The sequence below is a fragment of the Pseudoliparis swirei genome, unplaced genomic scaffold (genome assembly GCF_029220125.1).
Source record: "Pseudoliparis swirei isolate HS2019 ecotype Mariana Trench unplaced genomic scaffold, NWPU_hadal_v1 hadal_27, whole genome shotgun sequence".
In the NCBI taxonomy this organism is placed as follows: domain Eukaryota; kingdom Metazoa; phylum Chordata; class Actinopteri; order Perciformes; family Liparidae; genus Pseudoliparis; species Pseudoliparis swirei.
In genome coordinates, this window is record NW_026613263.1 from 428,534 (window position 1) to 440,794 (window position 12,261).

Genomic DNA, 12,261 nt, shown 5'->3' on the forward strand with positions numbered 1-12,261 from the left:
TGACCGTGTGTCCGTGTGACCGTGTGACCGTGTGTCCGTGTGACCGTGTGACCGTGTGTCCGTGTGTCCGTGTGACCGTGTGTCCGTGTGTCCGTGTGACCGTGTGTCCGTGTGACCGTGTGACCGTGTGTCCGTGTGTCCGTGTGACCGTGTGACCGTGTGACCGTGTGTCCGTGTGTCCGTGTGACCGTGTGACCGTGTGACCGTGTGACCCTGTGACCGTGTGACCGTGTGACCGTGTGTCCGTGTGTCCGTGTGACCGTGTGACCGTGTGTCCGTGTGTCCGTGTGATCATGTGACCGTGTGACCGTGGAGCAGCTGAGCTCTCGTGGCCCTCTTCACAGCGGAGCTCCTCCAATTCAGATTCCACCGATCTGCTCCTCCGCCTGCTCCTCTTCCCGGACACCGCTCGCCCCCCGCCGGAGGTACATTCACCGCGGAGCGGGACGATACCACCGCATCGATGACTCCATCTGGTCCTCCACCCGCCGGCACCCTCAGAGAAACACCGGCAGGAAGGTGGACCGCACCGAGCCAGGTCGGCTAACGTTAGCTCTACAACCAACACTCCGACGTCAAAGTGGATTGTTCAACATCCGTTCCGTCTCAGGCGAGGGACAGCTCCTCCAAGACCTGCTCCTCTCTGCCTGAGACGTGGCCCGACGACTCCTCTCAGCTCCACGGGCTGTCCCCTGGGGTTGTTGACACCGCCCCCCATCTCACCGGAACAGGAGGTCTCGCGAGACCTGGAAGGTGTTATCAGTATCATTGCCAGGATCCCAGACATTCAACTCTGTGGCTCTACAGCTGAAGGGTCCGACTCCAACCGTCAGTCAACATTTACCGCCCACAGCAGGACTTCCTCAGTGGATCCACCACTTCTCTCACCTGTTCACCGTCTCCCATCATCGTGTTGGCCGTCTTCACATGGACAACACGTCCCCCCTCAGGACTTCACCTCGTCTCCTCCAGCATCTTCACTTCAAACCCACTCTAAAGGTCACATGTTGCTCTGTTGCTCTGGTCTCACTCCCCATCTCCGACCACATGCTTATTTCATTTGATTTAAGTTTAACATGATCCAAATTCATACAGTTACGTGTCATATCCTTTCTCCACATCTCAAACATTAATCTAGCTGACCTCACAACAGGCCCCCCCACCCCCCCGTCTGGTTCATCTTTACAATGAGAGTCTCCAGACTCTGCTGATCTCACTGACGGTCTCATCCCCCACTCGGCCCCCTGGTTCTCCCCTCACCTCCGCCAGTTGAAAGCCACAGGACGTCAGTTGGAGAGGCTTTCCACCAAAACCGGACTCCCTCTTCATAAACAGATGCACCGTGCCCACATCTCCTAGACAACGACGCCCTCTCCTCAAATCACAAGACTTTACAAACAACCACTGCTGGTGCTGGGACCACCAGGACCACCAGGACCAGAGGGACCACCAGGACCACCAGGACCATCAGGACCACCAGGACCAGAGGGACCACCAGGACCACCAGGACCACCAGGACCATCAGGACCACCAGGACCACCAGGACCATCAGGACCAGAGGGACCACCAGGTCCACCAGGACCACCAGGACCAGAGGGACCAGCAGGACCACCAGGACCATCAGGACCATCAGGACCACCAGGACCACCAGGACCATCATGACCACCAGGACCACCAGGACCATCAGGACCACCAGGACCACCAGGACCATCAGGACCACCAGGACCACCAGGACCAGAGGGACCAGCAGGACCATCAGGACCACCAGGACCACCAGGACCACCAGGACCAGAGGGACCACCAGGACCACCAGGACCATCAGGACCACCAGGACCACTAGGACCACCAGGACCTCCAGGACCACCAGGACCAGCAGGACCACCAGGACCACCAGGACCATCAGGACCACCAGGACCACCAGGACCAGAGGGACCACCAGGACCATCAGGACCACCAGGACCACCAGGACCAGAGGGACCATCAGAACCACCAGGACCACCAGGACCATCAGGACCACCAGGACCACCAGGACCAGAGGGACCAGCAGGACCACCAGGACCAGAGGGACCACCAGGACCATCAGGACCACCAGGACCAGCAGGACCACCAGGACCCTTCTCTCTGTGGTCAACAACTCATTCCCCCTCACTTCTACTCCACTGAACACTGTAACTCCCTAATGTCATTGTTTAATCCTAAAATAGCTGCCATCCACCAGCAGCCGACCCCTCATACGTCCTGTTGTCCTTCTACTTGTATCCCCCCTCTGTACCTCTCCTGCTTCCAACTCCCCTCTGACATCGTTTTATCTAAACTCATCCAGACTACCAAGCCATCCACCTGCCGACTCGACCCCCTCCCATCCTCCCTGGTTATGACCTCCCTCCTCCCTCTGGTACCCTGATGACAGCCCTCATCCACTCCTCCTCCCCTCTGGTACCCTGATGACAGCCCTCATCCACTCCTCCTCCCCTCTGGTACCCTGATGACAGCCCTCATCCACTCCTCCCCCTCTGGTACCCTGATGACAGCCCTCATCCACTCCTCCTCCCCTCTGGTACCCTGATGACAGCCCTCATCCACTCCTCCTCCCTCTCTGGTACCCTGATGACAGCCCTCATCCACTCCTCCTCCCTCTCTGGTACCCTGATGACAGCCCTCATCCACTCCTCCTCTCCTCTCTGGTACCCTGATGACAGCCCTCATCCACTCCTCTCCTCTCTGGTACCCTGATGACAGCCCTCATCCCCTCCTCCTCTCCTCTCTGGTACCCTGATGACAGCCCTCATCCACTCTTCTCCTCTCTGGTACCCTGATGACAGCCCTCATCCACTCCTCCTCCCCTCTCTGGTACCCTGATGACAGCCCTCATCCACTCCTCCTCTCCTCTCTGGTACCCTGATGACAGCCCTCATCCCCTCCTCCTCTCCTCTCTGGTACCCTGATGACAGCCCTCATCCACTCTTCTCCTCTCTGGTACCCTGATGACAGCCCTCATCCACTCCCCCTCCTCTCTGGTACCCTGATGACAGCCCTCATCCACTCCTCCTCCCCTCTGGTACCCTGATGACAGCCCTCATCCACTCCTCCTCCCCTCTGGTACCCTGATGACAGCCCTCATCCACTCCTCCTCTCCTCTCTGGTACCCTGATGACAGCCCTCATCCACTCCTCCTCCCCTCTCTGGTACCCTGATGACAGCCCTCATCCACTCCCCCCTCCCCTCTGGTTCTGTCCCATCACCTCTCAAATCTGCTGCTGTTACTCCAATACTCAAGAAACCTGGTTTAGACCCCAACATTTTCAAAAACCTCCGTCCCATTTCCAACCTACCATTTCTCTCTAAAATCCTAGAAAAAACAGTGGCATCTGAGATTCAGACTCCCCTCTCCAACAATAACCTCTCTGAACAGTTCCAGTCCGGTCTTCGCCCCGTCACAGAAACAGCCCTCATCAAAGTCTCAAATGACCTCCTCATGGCAGCGGACTCTGGACTATTATCAATCCTCCTCGATCTGAGTGCCGCCTTCGACACCATCTCCCACTCCATCCTCCTTGACCGACGAGCCTCCATTGGAATTTCAGACACACCCCTTTCATGGTTTCACTCATATCTCTCTGGCCGTATTCATAAAATCATTCACATCACACCCCTCCCCCTCTCCTCCGGTGTTCCCCAGGGCTCTGTCCTTGGTCCTATCCTGTTTATCATCTACCTCCTCCCACTTGGACTCATTTTCCGCAAACATAACATTCAATTCCACTGTTACGCGGACGACACCCAACTCTATGTTTCCTCCAAACCCTCTTCCACTTTCCCGCCCCCCTCCCTCTGTGCCTGTTGACAGGAAATCAGATACTGGTTCACCTCAAACTTCCTCAAATTGAACAGCAATAAAACCGAGGTTGTCCTCATTGGCTCCAAGTCCACTCTCACCAAGCATCCCAGTTTCACCCTGACAATAGACAACTCCTCTTTGGTCTCCCCTCAGGCTAAGAGTCTGGGCGTCGTCCTCGGCAGCACACTGTCATTCCACACTCACATCAACACCACCATCCGGTCTGCCTACTTCCACCTCCGGAATATCAACCGCCTCCGCCCTTCACTCACACCCAACAGCGCCGCCATCCTGGCCCACTCTCTGGTCACCTCCCGCTTGGATAACAATTCCCTCCTCTTTGGTCTCCTCCATGAGCTCCAACTGGTCCAGAACGCTGCTGCCGCATCATCACCAACACCCTTCCATCTGCACATCATTGTTCTACAGCAACTCCACTGGCTTCCCATCAAACACCGCTTTGCCTTTAAGCTCCTCCTCCATGCCTTCGAGGCCTCCACGACCTCGCCCCTCCACACCCGTCTCACCTCCTCCAAACCAGCATCCCCACCCGGTCTCTCCGGTCGGCCTCCTCCATCGACCTGACTGACCCCCGGCTCGTCTGTCCACCACGGGCTCTGCCCCTCTGGAGCCGCCCCCCTGACATCAGAAACATGGACTCGATCATGTTATTCAAAACTCACCTCAAAACTCACCTTTGAGGCCTCTGCCTGACCTGTTCCCCTCGTGGCTGTTCTGCTTTTATCTGTTCTGCTTTTATCTGTTCTGCTCTTAACTGTTCTGCTTTTATCTGTTCTGCTTTTTTCTGTTCTGCTCTTAACTGTTCTGCTTTTATCTGTTCTGCTTTTATCTGTTCTGCTCTTAACTGTATTGCTTTTATCTGTTCTGCTTTTATCTGTTCTGCTCTTAACTGTTCTGCTTTTAACTGTTCTGCTTTTAACTGTTCTGCTTTTATCTGTTCTGCTTTTAACTGCTCTGCTTTTAACTGTTCTGCTTTTATCTGTTCTGCTTTTATCTGCTCTGCTTTTAACTGTTCTGCTTTTATCTGCTCTGCTTTTAACTGTTCTGCTTTTATCTGCTCTGCTTTTAACTGCTCTGCTTTTATCTGTTCTGCTTTTAACTGCTCTGCTTTTAACTGTTCTGCTTTTAACTGTTCTGCTTTTATCTGTTCTTTTTAATTGTGTCCATTTTTAAATATGTTGTACGGCGACCTTGAGTGCCTTGAAAGGCGCCTTATGAAATGAATGTATTATTATTATGTGTCTGTCTGTGTGTGTGTCTGTGTGTGTCTGTGTGTGTGTGTGTGTCTGTCTGTGTGTGTGAGTGTGTGTCTGTGTGTGTGTCTGTCTGTCTGTGTGTGTGTCTGTGTGTGAGTGTGTGTCTGTGTCACTGCTGGACAAATGAGACACAGTGAGGAGGAGGAGGAACCTGTGCTGATTGGTTGGTGAGTCCGGTCCCCTCCAGGTCCAGGACCTCCAGGGTTCTGCTGGACGCCACCGAGACCGCCAGCATCCCTGAGACCTGGTCCCCTGAAACACAGCAGTGTGTAGTGTGTAGCAGTGTGTAGCAGTGTGTAGTGTGTAGCAGTGTGTAGTGTGTAGCAGTGTGTAGTGTGTAGCAGTGTGTAGTGTGTAGCAGTGTGTAGTACCCAGCAGGTTGTAGTCCAGGTTCAGGACTCTCAGCTGGGAGCTGTGGGCCACGGCGATGGCGAGGCGAGCCCAGCCTTTGGAGCTGATTCCTGGGTTAGCGCTCAGAGTCAGCTCCCTCAGGCCTGGAGGACCAGAGACACAGGCTGAGTCCAGTCCCAGACACTTGGAGCTTGTCTTTCAGGCTCCGGGCTCCACCCTGACCACCAGCAGCACCAGGGCACTGAAAGTCCCCGCATGGCGCCCTGCCAACGGGCAGAACATGCAGAGTAAACGATGGACACTACTGGCCCTCAACGGCCGCCATCTTGGCTACGGAGCGCAAGAGGAGGAGCCCTTTCGCCAGCTTTTCATTTTATTTCTAAAACAATGGCGGACGAGATGCTCCGGTAGCACAAGCGTAGACCACGAAGGCTCCTGCCGCGATGGTGGAGGAGGCAGTTTCCACATGGGGTGGAGAAAGGTAAACAAGGGACACAAAGAGGGCAAGAAGTGAGGGCAAGAAGTGAGGGCAAGAAGTGAGGGCAAGAAGTGAGGGCAAGAAGTGAGGGCAAGCAGCAGCACTAAGATGTCAGTGGATTGCAGTGTCCTTCGTAAAGTGTCCGGTAGTAGACACAGCCACAGCGTGACACGAGAATCCAGTCCTCTCGGAATACGTATATGTATATATATACAGTCTATATACAGCAGCAGCAGGGAGGAGGTCCAGACACATGACCTCTTCACTGAAGCCGTCCTTCAGAGAGCTTGACCTCTGCTCAGGGGTCGTCATCTCATTCGTTAATTGGCCGACGTTCCACGAGTTTGGATCATTTCCATTCTTTACTACATTCTACATGTTCCCTGAATGTCACTTGACACGCTCCTGTGACTGTGTTCTTCCTAGAACTGTCTTCATGCATTAGCTCACATGAAGAAATGATGCTATTAGCTTAGCCTTCTGCTAACTATGAGGAAGAAGATATACCTCTTCCTCATAGGGACCTCGTGGTTGGTTATAGCTGGTTATACGCTCCATGTGGTTGGTTGTAGTTCCCTTGTGGTTGGTTGTAGTTCCCATGTGGTTGGTTGTAGTTCCCATGTGGTTGGTTGTAGTTCCCTTGTGGTTGGTTATAGTTCCCATGTGGTTGGTTATAGTTCCCATGTGGTTGGTTGTAGTTCCCTTGTGGTTGGTTGTAGTTCCCATGTGGTTGGTTGTAGTTCCCATGTGGTTGGTTGTAGTTCCCATGTGGTTGGTTGTAGTTCCCTTGTGGTTGGTTATAGTTCCCATGTGGTTGGTTGTAGTTCCCATGTGGTTGGTTGTGGTCTCAGGTTGGCTGGTGTCTCATGTGGTTGGCTGTGGTTCCCTTGTGGTTGGCTGTAGTTCCCTGTGGTTGCCAGTTCCCATGTGGTTGGTTGTAATCCTATGTGGTTATTGTAGTCTCTAGGTTGGCTGCCAGTTCCCATGTGGTTGGTTGTAGTTCCTTGTGGTTGGTTGTAGTTCCATGTGGTTGGTTGTAGTTCCATGTGGTTGGTTTTGTAGTTCCCATTGGTTATGTTATTCCCATGTGGTTGGTTATAGTTCCCATGTGGTTGGTTGTAGTTCCCATGTGGTTGGTTGTAGTTCAATTCAATTCAATTCAGTTTATTTGTATAGCCCAATTTCACAAATTACAAATTTGTCTCGGAGTGCTTTAATCTGTACATATAGACATCCCTGCCCCAAAACCTCACATCGGACCAGGAAAACTCCCAAATAACCCTTCAGGGGAAAAAAGGAAGAAACCTGGAGAGCAACGGAGGATCCCTCTAGGATGGACAGATGCAATAGATGTAATGTGTATGTGCAGAAGGATTTAGAGTTAAAATACATTTAAAATACCAATGAATATGACAGAGTGTATGAATAGTTCATAGTAAGTATATTCCACGATGGAAACCTCCTCGCTCCATCAGGCAGATGGCGGGGAGGAGGAGGGCGGAGTCTCAACAGGACAGTGGCGTAGTCATGGCAGGAGCAGGACGACACGACCAGACGATCCATCAGGCAGATAGGATCTATGCCGTCTCATAGGGTCGATGACCCCCATGACGGCGTAAAGTCAAAAGGACTCCAGGGAGAAAGCAGAGTTAGTAACGTGTGATTGAGAGATGAAAATTCATCCTTAAGGAGAGAAAAAAAAAGAGGAGATAGGTACTCAGTGCATCCTAAAACGTCCCCCGGCAGCTATAAGCCTATAGCAGCATATCAAGGGGCTGGACCAGGGCAAACCTGATTCAGCCCTAACTATAAGCTCTGTCAAAGAGGAAGGTCTTAAGTCTACTCTTAAACGAGGTGACTGTGTCTGCCTCCCGGACTGAAATTGGAAGCTGGTTCCATAAAGGAGCTTGATAACTAAAGGCTCTGGCTCCCATTCTACTTTTTAAGACTCTAGGAACTACAAGTAGTCCCGCATTTAGTGAGCGTAGCTCTCTAGTGGGGCAATATGGTACGACAAGCTCCTTAAGATATGATGGAGCATCACCAATCAAGGCTTTGTAGGTTAAGAGAAGAATTTTAAAAGTGATTCTTGATTTTACTGGGGGCCAGTGCAGAGCAGCTAGTGCAGGAGTGATGTGATCTCTTTTCTTAGTTTTAGTGAGAACACGAGCTGCAGCATTCTGGATCAACTGGAGGGACCTAAGAGATTTATTAGAGCAGCCTGCTAATAAGGAGTTGCAGTAATCCAGTCTCGAAGTAACGAACGCGTGAACCAATTTTTCTGCATCTTTTTGAGACAAGATGTGCCTGATTTTTGAAATATTACGAAGATGAAAGAATGCAGTCCTTGAGATTTGCTTTACGTGGGAGTTAAAGGACAAGTCCTGATCAAAGATAACGCCAAGATTCTTTACAGTGGTGTTGGATGCCAGGGCAATGCCGTCTACAGAATCCACATCACCAGATAATTGATCTCTGAGGTGCTCAGGCACGGTTAAAATTACTTGGTTTTGTCTGAGTTTAACATCAAGAAGTTGCAGGTCATCCATGTTTTATGTCTTTAAGACATGCTTGAATTTTACAGAGTTGGTTGCTCTCCTCTGGTTTTATCGATAAATATAGTTGAGTGTCATCTGCATAACAATGAAAGTTTATGGAGTGTTTCCTGATAATATTGCCCAAAGGAAGCATGTATAAGGTAAATAAAATTGGTCCAAGCACAGAACCTTGTGGAACTCCGTGATTAACATTGGTGGTTATCGAGGCCGTGGTTACAAATACAAACTGAGATCGATCTGATAAATAGGATTTAAACCAAATTAGTGCCGTGCCTGAAATGCCAATCGACTGCTCCAGTCTCTGTAACAGGATGTCATGGTCAATGGTGTCGAATGCAGCACTAAGGTCTAACAAGACCAGGACAGAGAGGAGTCCTTTATCTGCTGCCATTAAGAGGGCATTTGTTTTTTTCACCAGTGCCGTCTCGGTGCTGTGGTGTTTTCTAAATCCTGATTGAAATTTCTCAAATAACTTATTATGTTGTAGAAAGTCGCACAACTGATTTACCACTTTCTCAAGGATCTTGGAGAGGAAGGGAGGTTAGAGATCGGTCTGTAGTTAGCCAATACCTCTGGATCCAGAGTGGGCTTCTTCAGGAGAGGTTTAATAACAGCCACCTTGAAGGAGTGTGGTACGTGGCCTGTTAGCAGAGACACATTGATAATATCTAATAGAGAGCCGCCAATTAAAGGCAAAACGTCTTTAAGCAGCCTCGCGGGATGGGGTCCAAGAGACAGGTAGACGTGTTGAAGTAGAAACCGTTGAAAATATTTGGTCACGGTTGATAGGAGAAAATTGCGCCAAATATACACCAGGGCATACAGCGGTTTCCAAGGCCATTCCACTTGAGGACAGATTGGCACTGGTTATGGGCAAGAGATTATTAATCTTGTCCCTAATAGTTAAAATCTTTTCATTAAAGAAGTTCATAAAGTCATTACCACTAAGGTTAGGAATGCTCGGCTCACAGAGCTGTGACTCTCTGTCAGCCTGGCTACAGTGCTGAAGAGAAACCTGGGGTTGTTTTATTTTTCTATTATTGATGAGTAATAGGCTGCTCTGGCATTACGGAGGGCCTTCTTATATGTTTTAAGACTATCTCGCCAAACTAAGCGGGATTCTTGAGATTAGTTGAGCCATATGGTCTCAAGCCGTGACGCTTGCTTCAGTTTGCGGGTCTGAGGGTTATACCAGGAGCAAACCTCCTCTTCCTCACTGTCTTCTTCTTCAGAGGGGCTATCGAGTCCAGTGTCATTCTCAGAGAGCCTATGGCACTGTCAACAAGATGATCAATCTGGGACGGACTAAAGTTAGACCAGGAGTCCTCTGTTATATTGAGACGTGGTATCGAATCAAATACAGAAGGAATCGCTTCTTTAAATTTAGCTACAGCACTATCAGTTAGACATCTAGTGTAGAAACTTTTGACGGAGTACACTCCGGTAGTATAAATTCAAAAGTTATGAGGTTGTGGTCTGACAGAAGAGGATTCTGTGGGAAGACGTTCAAATGCTCAATGTCAACGCCATAAGTAAGAACAAGATCAAGCGTGTGGCCAAAGCTGTGAGTGGGTTTCTGTACTCTCTGACAGAAGCCAATCGAGTCCAACAAGGAGATGAATGCAGCACCTAGGCAATCATTATCAACATCCACATGGATATTAAAATCTCCTACAATAATAACTTTATCGGTTTTAAGAACCAAACTTGATATAAATTCTGAGAATTCAGATATAAACTCTGAATATGGACCTGGTGGCCGGTACAGAATCACAAATCGAATTGGCTGTAGTGTTTTCCAGGTTGGATGTGAAAGACTAAGAACAAGGCTTTCAAATGAGGTGTAGTGTAATTTTGGTTGTAGTTCCCATGTGGTTGGTTATAGTTCCCTTGTGGTTGGTTGTAGTTCCCTTGTGGTTGGTTGTAGTTCCCTTGTGGTTGGTTGTAGTTCCCATGTGGTTGGTTGTAGTTCCCATGTGGTTGGTTGTAGTTCCCATGTGGTTGGTTGTAGTTCCCATGTGGTTGGTTGTAGTTCCCATGTGGTTGGTTGTAGTTCCCATGTGGTTGGTTGTAGTTCCCATGTGGTTGGTTATAGTTCCCATGTGGTTGGTTGTAGTTCCCATGTGGTTGGTTGTAGTTCCCATGTGGTTGGTTGTAGTTCCCATGTGGTTGGTTATAGTTCCCTTGTGGTTGGTTGTAGTTCCCTTGTGGTTGGTTGTAGTTCCCTTGTGGTTGGTTGTAGTTCCCATGTGGTTGGTTGTGGTTCCCTTGTGGTTGGTTGTAGTTCCCATGTGGTTGGTTGTAGTTCCCATGTGGTTGGTTATAGTTCCCATGTGGTTGGTTGTAGTTCCCATGTGGTTGGTTGTAGTTCCCATGTGGTTGGTTATAGTTCCCATGTGGTTGGTTGTAGTTCCCATGTGGTTCCCTGTGGTGGCTGGGATCATCCACTATGACACATTGGCCCCTGGAGGTTCTCGTTACCTGACTTGGCCCCGTCGGGCGGCAGCATTCCACAGACCAGAGCCAGCGCCTCGTCTCCCAGCATGCAGTCTCCCAGGTCCAGACACACCAGCGCCGGGTGGGTCGACAGGGCCGAGTTCAAGGTCACCAGCCCGGCGTCCAACAGCGGGCTGCCGTGGAGACTGAGGAGCCAATCACAGCAAGTTTAGAGAGCATTGAGAGACGCTTATCCTGCTTTGTTGTGTGTAGTTTAATGTGTGTGTTTAGTGTCATATAGTGTGTAGTTTAATGTGCAGTGTGTAGTTTGATGTACAGTGTGTAGTTAGATGTGTAGTTTAATGTGCAGTGTGTAGTTTAATGTAGTGTGTAGTTTGATGTAGTGTGTAGTTTGATGTGCAGTGTGACCTCTCGGGGAGGTCACGTGACCTCCAGCGGTAACAGCCAATCAGAACCCCTGTACTCACAACAGGGTCTGCAGGGACCGGTTGGCCTTCAGGGCGTCGGCCAGGCGTTGGGTCCGGCTGACCCCGGAGACGACGCCCAGGTTGAGGTTGAGCTGCGCCAGCGAGCCGCACGCCGCCACGCCGGAGCACACGCGGGCGAAGTCGCGGTCGGAGAGCTGGCAGCCGCGGACGGACAGCAGCCGCACCCCGTCCTCCTGCAGGCCCTCCACGATGGCCTGCACCTCGGCCGCCGACAGCAGCTCCCCCGTGATCTGGATGGAGGCCGGCAGCATGCTGCCCTGAGGGGGGCCTGGGGGGCCTGGAGACATCTGGAGACACCTGGGGGGGCCTGGAGACACCTGGAGACACCTGGGGGCCTGAGACACCTGGGGGCCTGGAGACACCGGGGGCCTGGAGACACCTGGGGGCCTGGGGGCCTGGAGACACCTGGGGGACAGGCCTGGGGACACCTGGGGGACAGGCCTGGGGACACCTGGGGAACAGGCCTGGGGACACCTGGGGGCCAGGCCTGGAGACACCTGGGGGCCAGGGGACACCTGGAGACACCTGGGGGGGCCTGGAGACACCAGGGGGGGCCTGGAGACACCGGGGGGGCCTGGAGACACCGGGGGGGGGGCCTGGAGACACCTGGGGACAGGTGCACCTGGAAGCAGGGTTAGAACTCATTATTCCCCAAACCTCCACCTGCACCCTCATATCCACAAACTAATCAGCTGATCGGACTAACTTCTGATTGGCTTTGCAAGAAGGAGATCAATTAACCTGATAAACGATCGATCAGCTCACGCGGGCAGGTTCGGGACTTTCACACGCTGACGTCATCGTCCTCCGCTCC

The 12,261-nt window shown here is 51.5% G+C and overlaps 1 protein-coding gene across 1 annotated transcript; it reads right to left on the bottom strand.

Moving 5' to 3' along the window:
• Nucleotides 1-4,261: 4,261 nt before the first annotated feature.
• Nucleotides 4,262-11,698, bottom strand: lrrc73 (leucine rich repeat containing 73). The gene is made up of 5 exons (XM_056410796.1): nt 11,427-11,698; nt 10,984-11,144; nt 5,487-5,609; nt 5,267-5,367; nt 4,262-4,477 (listed from the first exon to the last, which is right to left on the bottom strand). Exons 1-5 carry the CDS (start codon nt 11,696-11,698, stop codon nt 4,262-4,264), a joined length of 873 nt encoding a protein of 290 aa, XP_056266771.1.
• Nucleotides 11,699-12,261: the final 563 nt, after the last annotated feature.